Below are 15,395 nucleotides of genomic sequence, written 5' to 3' on the forward strand. Positions count from 1 at the left end.
GAGGTCAAACTGACACTCTGTGACAAATGAGACCTTTTCTGTTCTGCTAAGGAAATATCTTTATCATTGTCAGTTAAATGGTGATGCATAGAGACATGTGAAAAAAAACTATTCTGTGCTATTACTCAGCCCATGGATGGAAATAGACAAATGATGAGCACGTCCATGAAGAAACAGACACACGTCACAGACAGTGACAGTCAGATTTGCTTGTGTTTGGGTAGCTGCGTGTATACGTGTGTGTCAGTCAAATGTATTAACTTCCTCAACTCTCAAGTATGTGTTTTCCAAAGGTGACATACATGTATGATCATTTGTGTGTATGCACCTGTATTATTAATCTGCTGCATTTGGGGGCTGATGCAGATGAGTGAGTCTGGCTATCAAAGACAACAAATTGTTTACAATGAGGAGACGGCTGCAGCACGCCCCACCGTCAACATCACCGCCCGCACGCCACCTCATCTCTAAATGTAATTTCAGAGGCAATTTAGAAAGCAACGGGGAAAATCAATGGTGTGTGTCATTAAAAGAAAAACATTTCCTCATTTAAAAATCACTTATTTGTACGACTTACGAATATAATATTATCTCTCTTGCAGGATTTCTTTGTAAATCAGTTACAAAGTGAAAATTAATCCAAGATTCAGGTAAAATACAGAACAATTGAGGTGCATTGGTCTGCTACTTTTGAAAAAAAAAAATTATCTAATCAGGTAGTCTTATTGATATTGAGATCTCTTTTTTCAAGAGAGATGTGAGAACAACATCAGTAATCACACAACCAGCAAATATGGCCAGACAACCACAACAAGAGAATTAGTAAAAATAAGTACAAGAATCATAAACAACATCAGATAATCACGCTTTAAAATCTCCAAGGAGATTGAGGGAAGTTTGTAGTTCATTCCTGAACCTGAAATCAGTTCTGCCAATATTACTGCGTACATGTGCAATATCTATGGATAAGTAGTTATTGGATTGTATATTGTAGTTACAATCACAGAGCAAAGATAGAGAAGGTAGATGGAAGAGAGGGGACAAAGCGTACGACTCAAGTCATATTCTTATCATATCAGTGAACTGACATCACCAAAACCCATGTTTTAAAGTCCAAGCTTATCTGAATTCTGTTAATAAGCAGCAGTAGTTGTCTGTGCCCGAGCCTGAACAGCCAGAGGGGAGCTGTTAACATCACTAATAGGAACTCATCAATTCATGGTGTGTCTTCCCACTCCACAGGTGAGAAGGAGGAGGAGGAGGAGGAGGAAGAGGGCAAGAGAAGAGGCGTGTGTATGTGTGTGTGTGTGTTTAACTTTCATCACGGTCTAGACAGCACCCTAAAGCCCCTCGGATGAACTCATTAACCACCATCTGAAGGATCATTAGCTTACCTTTCCCATCTTTTTCTCTGTCACACCCTTACTCTTCCCACTCCTCCCTTTTCATCATCTTTCCCTAGTTGGCCCTCTTTTCTTTCATTTTCTTTTCAGCTGCTTCCTGCTGATCTGCCATTGTCCTTTATTTGTCTGTCATTTAAAAAGCAACCCCAATCCTCTTAATGGAAAAAAAATCTTTTTTTATAACATGGGTCTTATTTTTGTAGTTAGGGCCAATATTCCTGTTTGGTAAAGATACAATTCACTATCTGGGGACACGGCAACATCACTATAACTATAAGAAACCCCAATTTAAGCATATTATCTAAAGCACCGAATAATATTAATCAGTCGGTTGATCAATCAGTCAATCAAACTGTATTTGTATAGCAGCTTTCATACAGGTTAGGACAATTCAAAGTCCTTTACAGATGACTGACAAGCTAATGAGACAGTACAAATGTAAACAGTAAAAAAATTGAAACTAATGTGCAAGAGAAATAAGAATGAGATGATGATGAAAATGCAACAATAAAATAAATAAACTAGATCAAATAAAATAAAAACTACATAAAGGACAATGGAAAATAAAATCCATAAGAGGGAATAAAACATTTTAAAACATGAATAGAATAAAATAAACGATTAAATGAAATAAACAATATCCATGAAATGTTCAAAATCAAAAGCCGGACTTAAGAGGTGTGTTTTAAGTTCATGTACTGTACATCAACACTGCTGTTCTGTTTCAATAAATCATATTACTTCAGTGGAGAGGAACAGGCAGAGGCAGAACTGATAATCACACAGACAGATTAACTTCCTGAGTGTTCACCAAACAGCACAGAAAATCTTCAAACTGATAACTTTTTCTCTTACTCTGCATTGATTGGCTGACGTATAGCAACCAGTGTCTCCATAGTGACATAGAGGCAGTAGCTCGGCTGTGAGCAGGGGATGATCAGCAGGCCTAAAATGCACTGTGGCCACTGTGACGAAGCAAAAACATTACGTCTGTAAAAAAAAAAAAAAAAAAAAAAAGAGAAAAGAAAGCTGCAATTCAAGCACACACAGTCTGGGCACACAAGCATGTGCAGACACAGCAAACAAACATATATGCACACACACACACACACATCTCAAAGCACTCTCCTCCCTTCACACAGCACACCCTAATAGCTGTGATATTGAGCGGTTGTCATTTAATCTTCGAGGAGAAATGCAAGCTGAGCCCCAAGATGAAAAAAAGATGCCACATCTCTCACAGCAATATCTCTCCACTGGCAATAAGTTCAGATTTCATTATACATTATGCAAGAGACAATCTTCTGCTCTAAATGAAATGTGCATGACACCTAGATGGCTGTCTGACTCACTAGATTGGGAAATGGTAAATCTGAAATTACCTGGATAAGAAGACACATTATGGCTACCTCGTTTAGAGGATTGGTACGTTTATTTTTTTTTTGTTTTTATTTTTTCATGGTAATGCTGGTCCTGATGCACCGCCACTCCCCACATGTTTGCATTTAGGGAAAGCTGAGAAGTGGATTAAATCTCAGTGTATCCATGGAAACAGTCTTGACATCGTAGCGTCAATCACTGCTCTCAAAAGGTTGCATCTTTGCATGATTGATGAGGTTGAGTGCAGATGTGGTGACAGAAGAAGAGCATTTTAGGAGCGATGTGTACATGATCTATATGTGAAAGTGATGAGAGGTGCCACTTGATGCTGTATCCTTATGGTCCTTGTTGTTGTTGTTGTTTTTTTATGTTGTTTACTGCTCCCTCCTGCAGTGATCCTACCTGTATTTATAGTAAATCAGCACAGCCACCCTATTAAACATTTCTCTACAGGGGAAAAACCATCAGAAGATGCTTGATGTACTTTTGAGTAGACATCCCTTAATCTCTGCATTAATTAGAATATGTGTACTTGCAAAGTCCAATTAGGGTCAACATCCCTTTAGACTTCTGACAACATCAGGCCTCAGGGAACAAGGAACAGGTGCTACTGCACAAAGTGCTGTTTTGACAAGCAGCGCAGCAACAGAGACAAACACCAATTTCTGTTCTGTGCAGACAAACTCGTCACCTCACATCATAAAATCCCTCAGAGGTGTTCTGTCTTCAAACTGCTGTCAGTGTCACCTTTAATGTCATCTTTCTCAACTCTCAATTGCCACCTTACTGGTGTGCATTTGACAGCACACCTTAGAGAGAGTGCGTACTGAAGTTTGTGGTAGCTCACACGTTCACGTGTGCACAATTATCTGTCTAGATACAGTGTGCGGTACGTGTGTTGACGTGTGTCTGTTCGTGTATCATATGCTGGCGAGTGACAGTCACCTCTATGTGTGAATCCCTGTGGTGAAAACATGCACAGCTGAGAACAGCACCCTCTACTTTTTCCAAATTACATGACATAATCACCTCGTACTCTCCAGCCACTTCATCACTTGTCTCCTCACACTAAAGAACTGGCCTCCATTCGCTTCATGTGCTTATGGTAACGCCTGCTTCATGGAAACAAATATGTTGTATGTTGTATTTGATCAACATACAAGCAAACTTACGGTGTTGACTGTATTTTAACTGCTTATAGGTTTAAAGTTCAGAAGACTATACGAATGGTATTAATAGTGTAGTTAATATATGCTGACTAGAATCAGCTATATGGAGGTTGTTTCTTACTGTAGATGTAATTCATCTGAATCTTCCTAACAGCACTGACAAAATATTGGATTTTTCAGGGGCAATAGCAACATGACAGTGTTGTGGTCTTTCTAAAAACTGATAGTGTCATCACCTGTGATGAGGAAAGAAAAAAAAAACCCAAAACAATCTTTTTTTGGTGAAATGAGAAAAAAAGGTAGTGCATGTCACTGTAGGCATTATTGTGTAATATGGAATGATTCAGCATTAAAGATTTCTTATCTCCAGATTAGCTTCAAACTATTCTTTTCAAGACTATGTCAGTTATTTTTAACTAATATACTTAAAAATCTGAAAGTAATGTGAGCTGATTAACAATGCCGCATGCTTGTCTGTAGATAAAGTCAGCCATTAAATGTTACTTTTTTCAGCTGGTAGGGTAGTTTCAAAGTCTTCTGTTATGTTCTGAGCAAGAGCAGAATAAGATGAAAAGCAGAACAACCCACAGACTATTTTTCCACCGAGAAACAGGGGGATCAAAAGGAGTCACAGTTTTAAGTAAACCAAACCAATCCTTGGTGTTCACACTGAATAGTTTTAAAAAAGCTGCAGCTCCATGTTGAACTTTGCGTGGATTATATCGAGCCTTGCTAGAGTGGCAAGGAATTCACTGGTAACACAAATGAAGCGTAAAAGACATCCACCCCCGTCCAACCCAGACCCCCTCCCAGTCAATTCACCTGGATGTAATGCAATCATTAAGCCGCCCTGTGAAGCCCCATCTAATGCCAGTGTTTTCTCTCTCAGACCGATGGCTCCAATAAACCCCTTATTAATTTTGGCTCCAGCACAACCCTCACTATTGAACAAGCTGAGAAACGAGCTCCTCTCTCCACAGTAACGGTGGACTGACTGCGCTGAGAGGTTAGGAAAGTGACAGTAAAGGCCAGCTAATGATGTTGAGCAGCGAGAGGCGAGGAAGCCAGGTCTCTTAGCAACAGCTTCTCCTCTCTGCTGACACTCTGATACAGGCTGGAATAAACAGAGTTTGGTGCATGTGTGTGTGTGCGTTTGTGGGTCTGTGAGAGCAGATTTGCATGTGTCTGTAGCAGGCATCATCAGTTTGATAATACAAATAGCTTAACTTAACGTCACATTATTTTCTTTCTAAATCCAATTAGAGATGATTTTTGCTTTGTGGTAACTGATCCTAAGAAATTGCTTGTTTGTGTGACTGTTTTCTTGTATGTGGGTACATAATAAATTCAGATGGAGAACAATATATTGAAGAGATAACAGTTAATAAAGCTGTGGCGGGATTGTGTGTGTGTGTGTGTTTTGAACCTTACAGGACACAATTCACACCTGAACTCTTACACAAACTGGTTAAATCAGAGCACAAATACAGTAGAAGCACACACACAAAATATTCATATTACAAAGATTCATGCAGATTGTTTTATATCATTTAGATTGCTTTGAATCTCCAGTCCTGCCCATAGAGGTCATTATGTGTATATGTTATAGTTTGAAAACAAACACCAAAGGAGATCCAGTTTAGAAATTAAGACATGACTTGCAACTTTACTTGAAACTTAAAATTGTCCCTACTGTAAAATCCCCTTGAGTCACTTAGCTACTGTGTGTGTGTGTGTGTGTGTGTGTGTGTGTGTGTGTGTGTGTGTGTGTGTGTGTGTGTGTGTGTGTGTGCTTTCACTAATTGTGTGAAAGTTACAGTTTGAATGATGATAATTACAGACTTTGGATGTTAATGTACTGTGCATGTAAATGTGAGTATGCACTGTTGCCTCTGCACTGTCATGTGTCTCAGATAAACATTATACAGTATGCAAGGGCATTGCACCCTCTTGAGTTGAGACACGGGAACTTCTGTTTCTTTCCTTAATGCCACAATTTCACAATCTGTGAATCCCACCAGCCACAACGCTGGCGGTTCACCACTACGCTTATTTTACTAATATTAATTTGATTAATTAACTTAATTATATAACTATAACTACACCTACCAGAACCATTACTTATGCACATATTTTGCACAACACTTTTATTTTTACAATTCACAAATCAGGTCATATATATATAATACATATAAGTATTATAATGTTTATAATGATTATAGATTGAATTCCATTTACTTGACTTCTGATTTTGTTTGCATTTATTACTCTTAGTTCTTATCTGTTTCCTTGTTTCCTGCACTAAAATGTAAATTTCCCCTCTAGGGATCAATAAAGTCTTGTCTTATCTTATCTTAACTTAATCTTGTGTTTTCTTTTGATTTAGTGTTTCATTCTTTTATTGTTTCATAATTTTTTCACATAAAAAAATCTGATTCATATTTTTCAGGGACAAAGAGAGAGACTGTTTCAGCACAGAAGGTTTGACTCTACACCCCAACATCAAAATGAGTTCCATACACACCAATTAAAAGCCAGTTCTCCAGTCCCGTTTCTGGAACATTTCACAATAAAACCTTGGTCAGTGATCACTGATCTCACTGATCAAACATTGCTGCTTGTGATTGTTCAAGTTGAAAGATTCCACCAGTCCCAGTATAGTTTGACCTACAGCAAAAAGTTTAAAAAGATTTTTTTAAAAAAAAAAGATTAAAAGATCTGAAAATCACCTATTACAGCCTATGTGTGAGTTGTGATTATTAATATGATACAAGTGCTTGTCCTGTCTACAACTCTGCTCACTGATATTAAGATCTCTGGTGATCTGTCTGCCAATTGTGATGTCGAACAGATGGAGATTTTGTAATGCCTTAAATTGCATATTAGCCTAATAGTAAATCTGTTTGAACATCTTGCTCAGTGACCAGCTCCGGGTTCTTCGTTAGCTCTGATTTTCCACGACAGCTTTCTAGGTGTAGTTAGCTTGTCCTCAGAAGCTGTCTGCAACTATGGACAGAACTTCCAGAAGAAAAAAGACTTTGCTAAAAGACTGAATAATGATTGACAGTTGGGTAATAAGGCATAGTAATACCACTACTTTCTATATGCAACATGGGTATAATTTTCTGATTAAGCAGTTTTTATCATTGGTTTATAAGTAGCAACTAATGGCTTTATTAATTCAATAAATCATTTACTAATGCTTTATAGATCATTTGTGAGCCATCAATAAGAACAAACTTTGGGTCGCCAGGTTGTGACAGGTTGCGTTTATCCTCCTTCAGCAGGACACTTGATTTGTCTTTTTAGCTTCTCCAATGTAAATTCTGACCTCTGACCTTTTGAGAAAGAGTTGCAGAGCATCTGGACCCGATGTTTTATAAATACAGTCAAAAAACCTTTGTTAATGAGTTGTTAATATTTATCATTTTAAATGACTGTTGTTGATGCCTCATCAGAAAGAGAGTTATATATAGAATATATATTATATAATATAATATAGATAATATATAATATATATATATTTTCAAAAATTTCTGCCAGCAGACTTGTTCGCATATTATAAAGAAGACCTTTTATTAAAAATTTTATTAATGACTAGTAATGACTCAACTGTCAACCCAAATGTTGTTTTTATTAACTCTTTATAAATGATGGCTGATTATAATGTGGCACCGGAATACTTTTAAAGACATGGCGGAGAAAGAGTTGAACATTTACACACACAGCTTTAAACACACAGCTTGAAGACTATGACAAACTTTCACTCAAGCAGCAAACTTTGAATCCTGACTAAATTTCAGGACCAAGGTCAGCTCTGCAACCAAGGTTAGCAGGTTCTGAGAGGGGGGCGTAATTGGGGGAAACCCTCATAATACTGAATCTTATAAATATTATTATATTTATTGATGGTACTGTATATGTTTCCAATAAGCCAGAGAAAGAGGTTCTGTTTTGTCAATAATACAAACAAGAGAGGAAGTTACCACCACATCCTGTAGAGGCATTATTATGAAACTTAGTTATGCAATGCTGCACTTCTGATGTTAGCTTAACTTCGACTAGGTTTTGTGTGACAGCTGGTGCAATGTTGCATCTAAATGGTTAAAACTTCACTTTTCTGCTTTGACATAGACTGTAGATTATCATCCTGCTTCTGTGAATGGAGATCATTGAGATCCTGGAGCTCTGCGCTGCGTGTGCAGAGAGCAAGCTTGTGTTCAACAAGCCAGAATAACCCACACGACTTCCTATGTATATGAAAATAAAATATTATTGAATAGTTGATGCAAAGACCGATACTGAATCGAATCAATCACATTGGAATAGAATAGATGTTTATTATAGGGGTGCACCGCCGTGGGATAATAATGATAAGCTGTGTTAACAAATGAACTATCATAACTGTTTTCTATTAGATATTGCTATAATACAGTAGATCAATGTTTTGCATCGGTTTTAAAAGTGAAGGTCAATCCGTCGTATTTCCTGTTCCACGCTGCGCTCTCTCTCGCTCACTTGACGCAGCTGTTTCAGACGGCTGCGCATCCCTGGACTAAGCTGTCAGCAGAAAACTCAAAGGAGCAGGAGATACGCGGACAGATTTGGGGAACTGCTCCCAAGTGAACACGGTAAAACGGAGATTGTTTGTGTCTGAAGAACCAGGGGACTGCGGAGAGCTCAATCCTTGTCCGGGACGCGACAGAAGCGGCTGCGAGAGAAGCTGCTTGAAGCTGCGGTTGTTGTTGGAGCCGTCCTGTTTTTGGAGTTTGCTGCGAATTCTTGAAACTTTCTACCCTGCAAACGTTATCCAGAGGGCAAACTGATGCTGTTAAAGCAGATATATAAAACTTGCATTTGTTGACTTTGCAGCAGGGCTGGAAGACCCTCTTGTTGTTCGGACCTGGTGTGTGTAAGGACTCACATAGCGGTACCGTTGCAGGAGGTGTTGCTGATGCAGGAGTGGGAAAGGATTTAGTGAATTTGTGGACCTCATTTCATAAATGCTTTCAACTAAATGACTGACTTGCAGGATCTTTATCAAGACTGAACTCTGACAGACCGCATCTTCCTGTGTGTTGCCTTCACCGTTGTGCAATGTTGATGAAGGAGTACCGCATCTGCATGCCTCTCACAGTGGAGGAGGTAGGTGAAGTTTTCTTGTTTCTCGTCTTGGTTTGGCTTCCTTGCAAATATATGTCTACCTGCAAGCTACAGAGTTGCAGGTCAGCACGTTTTTTGTTGGATGTGATCTGTAGTTTTTGCTGCGGAGCTGGTTATTAAAGTTGCCAATGATGCGCTTGTCTTTTTGCGTCGGAGGGTTTACAACCGAGGTGCGGTCAGGCAGCCACCGCGGGGTGGAGCTGCTGATGTCTCTCCTCGATCGTGCTGCTGTAGATTCAAGAGAACCTGTGTACAGCAGCAGTTTATTATAGGAAGTGAAGAGCAACTGTGTCTAGATGATTTTTGCGTGTTTGGATTATGATTGTATGCTTTGTGATTGTTCAGTGGCGATATGTGTACATGCAAATTGCTTTCTACTTCTGTTTAAAGCTCTCGATCTGTTTCTTTTCTTTCAAACACCACCCTGCATTTTGATTATTTCATGGTCACCTATTACAACATGGGGGATATGTCTTATTTGTTGTATTAATGCTGAAATTGATGCTTGTGCAACAGCTGCATGCATTTAATGTCACTTTGGCCTAGAGCTAAATAACTAAAACAGATTTTATGCTCATGTCTGATTGTGTTTTATTTGTAAAGACACATACAGTGTGTATGTTTGGAGATCGATAAGGCAAACAGAGGATGAGGGAGAGCAGCATCTGCTGAGTGAAGTTCCCTTCAGGTCACAGTGACACAGAAACAGATTCACGATCAAGTAATGGTGCTGCTACTGTTTTTGACATTTCAGGATGCAAATATCAAGCATTATTTCTTGTACTCAGCACAGTTATGACTATTTGATTTAGCTATTTTTGATGTTAGTTTTTCATGGGGTTAGTAACTGTCTGCATTTACTTGTCCAGCTGCTGTAAAGACAAATACTCTTCATGTGATTCATTCCAGTGTAACCTGAAGCTAAACCACAGATGTTCCACCTGAAGTATTTTATTCAGCTTAACAGTGTCATTAAAGTTTTACACACCATTTAACCCAGTTTATGATGTGACATGAGCTGCCACCTTCAGGGAGCCAGTGCACTTATAAATAAGTGTGTTACCATAGTGGTTCATTGAGTCGATACCTTTAAATTGTAGTATAGCCAACCGTGCTATTTGTGAAGACACAATCCTTTGTTGCAGACAGACAAAGCCCGTCGTATTGTTCTGAGATTGGGTGCAGAATGACATCGGAGTCACACGTTTCATCCAAACCAATCAGAAAGCAGTCTTGGATAGCCTCTCCTGAATTCTGTTGATCTTTATCTTGCTTGATCGTCCTGCTTTAGACCCCCGAGTAGTTTCTGTCAGTTTCATGTTTATAATTACCAGGATTCTACTTTATCACATCTTGTCTTAAGCCTGATTGGCTCTTGTGCTTTGCTTCGCTCCAGTGATGATGGAAGACACTGTTGTTATCTGTGGCCAGCTAAAGGCTATTACATCTGTTGGTGTTATGATAATAATGGGGCACAATCTGATCCATTGATCTGTCATTAACTTGACAAATGAATATTTGTAATCTATTCATTTTTGCAGTTTGCAAGTACACATCTGCACACACAGACACACAATTCATACCTGTCATCACTAGTATTGTGTGTGCATGTGTGTGTATGAGAGATAGAGAGACAGATATGATGTCAGAAGGGTTGAAGTACATATCAACTCTTAACACTGGAAATTGGAAATTACAAAACAATAATTTAGAGCTGCAACAATTAGTCGATGAATCAATCAAGAGAAAACGAATAGCCATCAATTTTGATAATTAATTATTTTGAGTACTTTTTGAGAAAAATCTCTTGTTCCACCTTCTTAAATGTGAATATTTTCTGTTTTCTTTAGTCCTCTATGATGAAAAAGACATTTTAGGTTGCATCTTGGGCTGTTGGAAACAGTGATTTACATTTTTCACCATTTTCTGATATTTTGTAGACCAAACGACTAATTGATTAATGAATAAATAATCAACAGATTAATTGACTACAATGATTGTGAATGGATCTCTCCCCTTCTGTAACAGATTTTGGCCGCAGGTAGAAAATGCAGCTGTAGATAAAGTAGAAGGAAAACCATTTATTGCCCAATTAAATGCAGCAGCAACCAATGACATGTAAAAGTAGTTGGTATCTTTCAGTGTTGCTGCCGTCTGGACTCAAATTACAAATTGTGCTGTTATGAGTGCCTGTAAAAATTTGATAAAACATATCTTCACCTCACAGATTCCGTATATTTCCCTTGGATTCAAGATGAGTAATGATTCGCTTAGTGCTCTAGTGTCCCTGTCATATTATATGCAACACTTACACAACACAGCATAAGAGTCACGAATCAGAATCTCCTTGAATGGCACTGCAGCATGAGGGCAACAGGCTCCTCTTCAGATATGAGTGTGTTAATGAAGTGGACAGCTTTGTTGCACAAAGACATGACTAGACAGCTAAAGAATTTTTATCACCAACTGTCTACAGCAGCCTTCTTCAGGAGACTCGCATCTTTAAATGCAGATGAAGCCGAAGTGCTGCTGAGAAAACAGATTGGAGACACTGTTATGATGATGTCGTCATGGGATGAGTGCAATTCAACTGACTGTTACAGAAAACATTTCACTATAAATAGCTGTAGCACTCTTTTCTATCATGCAAATAAAATGCAAATATTGTCCTCCTGGAATAACAAATTCATTTTAAATATGAATGCTATTTACTAATTAGGCAAATAACATGGCTTGATAGAGAAATTTGACTTTGCAATTTTTACAATTCCTTTAGATTACTGCTTCATATGTGTGTGTAAATGGATAAGCCTTCTGGAGATATACTGCCTAGCAGACAATTCATTGACAGCTTTGACTAATACAGCGTCAAAATTCAGGGAAGATATGTCCCCAGAACTACATTATCCATCACTGTTATATGAAGACTTTAATTTGGTTTGGTCAAAGTGTCTCTCAGGAATCTGCCATTAATCAGAAAACATTTCAGTCCCTTCAATATGACGACAGAGGCCGAAGGATGTATCTGTCACAATGTACACACAGGCTACGCACAAACCCTTTCACCTTTCACCAAGTGCTGACATCCTTTGTGATCACTCTACTGTCAATAATTGTGTAGCCACAGGAAGAAAACAAAAGTCTGCCAGAAAAGAGTCCATCAGAAAGTGTCATTTCACAGAATTTACTGTCAAATCAATTTCTACATGTGTAGGAAGTGTCTGATAGTTTGGAACTGACAATGAATTTAAAAAAAAAGGATGAAAAATGTGTAAATCCTAAAAATAGATAGATATGGACTTCAAGGCTTTCAGTCTTAATCTCTGTATTGTTGCATGAAGTCGTAGTGTTTGTGCTGATAATACGAAGCATCTAACAACCTCCTGTTGAAGCTAACCCATGTTCTCCTGCAGCAATGACACCTGTTTTGATTCAGGTGACATCAGTTAGTCAGTGTAAGATCAGTCTCTGGGGGTTTCCATATGTTTGTTTTTGTCCCTGCATACTGAGATGCACCACGGCACATCTAGGCCCAGACCCAAGATCTTGTTTACGTCCCCAGAGTGGAGGCTCGGTGCTCTGACTAACGAGAAGCCTGTTCCTTCGTTGTTCCCTTGAGGAGCTCATATCTCAGCCAGACGGTGACCTGGCTCACACGCAACCAGATGGAGAGAAACATGCTCACTCAGATGATCTGCCAGACGTCAAAGGATCAGCCAAAGAGAGAGAGAGAGAGAGAGAGAGAGAGAGAGAAAATGCATGTGTGTTGAAAAGGTGATGGATCACTTTCGGTAACTATCTGAGTCTGCCTAAGTCACCAAGATTTAGTTTTGACCAGTGTTTTGCAGATCAATAATTCTACAGTATACACATATTGAAGCAGTTCGAGGATACAGCATCACCACACTGTGACTAGTATTTTGATTTACTGTACAACAAACATCTATTGCTTGCACTATCTTCAGAGTACAATCTGTGTTTGTAGAATTGGTCACAGCACTTTGGCTGACCCTGACCTACGGTCTGTAAGAAAAACAGAACAAAACAGTCTCTCATTCCTACAGTTAAGGGTGCCGTCACACCTAACCTGTTTGGTGCAGTTCAAACAAACTCTGATGCTTTTTTCTTTTTTTAGTTCTGTGTATTTGAGCTGGTATGAAAGTGTTATTCAAGCCTGAAAAGGAAGGTCTTGTTACACTTCTAAGACTCTGGTGGGGTTCATTTGTGGTGAGAAAGCAAAGCAGATCAACTACAGGATTAAATTACAGTATGAACTTTTAGCATGAAAAAAGCTTTACCACTGTTAAATCTGTATGCAGATTGGAGGAAGAGGCCTCAAAAGTGACATGTAAAAACTGCACATATACAGTAGCTATGGAAATCTTTTTGTAACCATGGTAACATTTACACCACTCATCACCTGAGTGTGTGCCAGTGTGAACACAAACCAATAAAAACAATGAACTAAAAACAATGTTTTTCTTCCCCCTTGGTCCAGATGAAATGAACCTAAATACAGGTGTGAAAGCACCTGAATCTCTTTGTATTGATTGTTTTTATTCTGTCAATGTTCTCTAATATGCTTCAAAGCCAGTATGCTGAAATCAACTCTTTCCTATGGAGACACGTTATTACTGTACCAGACAATTACTTGATAATCACTTCAGTACCAAATAAAACAGCTATGAAATTTGTTTTCAGACTAAGGGCCAGAGCTGTCACTGCCTCATCAATTACCATGCAGTTTTCTCAATTAATTATCGCAATTAATTAACCATTCACTGGTTGGAGAACAGAGAGCGTCTTTTCTGCACCTGTGCAGCAGTTGAATTATTTTCACCGCTTATGTGATGAGCTCTCAAGTAATGAGCTTTAGAGCGTGGGTTGAGTGAAGAGGAGAAGCATCTGTGTTGTGTTTAAAAAATCTAAAAAGTCTGTTTACCATCATTGTTTGATAATGGCAGTTTAGTCTGATTTAGCTCGGTCATTACTGTGGAGCTCAATTCCACTTTCAGTCAGTGCTACTGTTTTAAGCCACTAGTCAGGTTGACCCTGAATCTTAATTAAAGACACTGAAGAGCTGCAGACCACTTCTGAAACTAGCTCTCCATGATGTTTAAGCACATTACAGGAACACTGTCAAACCAAGAGACCCATCAGTCCAGACCTGTCATACTTCATTCAACGCTTTTGACTCAAATATTGTAAGATTCAGATCATTTTTGAGAATAAGCTATATGTCATTTGCCCAACATGAGTACTGAGGTCGAGTACATTTTTAACTCGGTTTTGCTGTGTGGATTTGCAAGACAAAGCATGACAACTTCCTCTTCTTTGTGGATTCGCTTGGACTTTGGTTGCTCCTGATAGCGATCAGCCAGTTCTCTACCTGCAGCCTATTTGAATATTTATCTGCATAGCATAACTTGAATTGCTTCCATTTTCCTGACTTCTATGGTTATTCAGCTGCCAGCCTGCTGTTGGCCCATAGGACGGCACTGAATGAGTCCCCGCTGTGCAGATAATTGAAACCCTGGTTGTATTTTCTAGGTTGCGCTGACACACTTTATCTCAGATATGGCTACTCTATTAAAGCAAATTTTTCCTGCACTTCTCCAGCTGAGAACGTCTCATTCTGAGACTGGCTGTTGAGGTTTTCTTTATAATGCGTGATTTTGGCGTCCTGGAACACTGGCATTACATTCATTAGTGAATTAAACTGTGGTCACAGGGCTAATCTTTTGGGGAACAATGGCAGCAGCAGGCAATTAATGCAATATGGTTTGTCCCCAGTCTCCTAAACAATCATTTTAATGGGCTACATGACTGTTTTTTGACCCTGGCAAGTGAGTCACCACAGAGATGTTATACAGCAGAGTGAGAGCAGGGATGCACTTAACATGTCATGGTCATGATGTCTGCATATTCTGTGTTTTATTTGTGGGCCGTCCGACTCATTTTGTGAATCTGTTTCTCTCCTCTCTCTTCCTTCCTCTCTTCTACACATTGTAACCTGCAGACTTTTGACTATTAAGACTCCAAGGTTTTTCAAGTACACAAGTAAATACAACACCACAGATTTAACAGGCAATAGCACAGTTTCTTGTGGATTTTAGTGTAATGTAGTGTTATGGTTCTTCACTTAACAGCAATAAATGATGAGCTGAACCACAGGATAAAGTTTAAGTGTCTTTACTGTTAAAGTGCAAATTCATTCACACAGGTATCACTATGCTGACGTACCACTTATCCTGTTGAAAAAGTATACTGTCCATCGTAG

The 15,395-nt window shown here is 38.8% G+C and overlaps 1 protein-coding gene across 1 annotated transcript in view; it reads left to right on the top strand.

Annotated features, from left to right (window-relative positions):
- The first annotated feature begins 8,460 nt into the window (after positions 1-8,460).
- LOC137200996 (cytoplasmic phosphatidylinositol transfer protein 1-like) overlaps positions 8,461-15,395 on the top strand; it is a 51,372-nt gene continuing 44,437 nt past the window's right edge. The window contains exon 1 of the mRNA XM_067615791.1: positions 8,461-9,097. Within this exon, the coding sequence (XP_067471892.1) occupies positions 9,050-9,097 (48 nt within the window). The 5' untranslated portion in view covers positions 8,461-9,049. The remainder of the gene's footprint in view (positions 9,098-15,395) is intronic.

This window comes from Thunnus thynnus, chromosome 17, assembly GCF_963924715.1.
Source record: "Thunnus thynnus chromosome 17, fThuThy2.1, whole genome shotgun sequence".
NCBI lineage: Eukaryota > Metazoa > Chordata > Actinopteri > Scombriformes > Scombridae > Thunnus > Thunnus thynnus.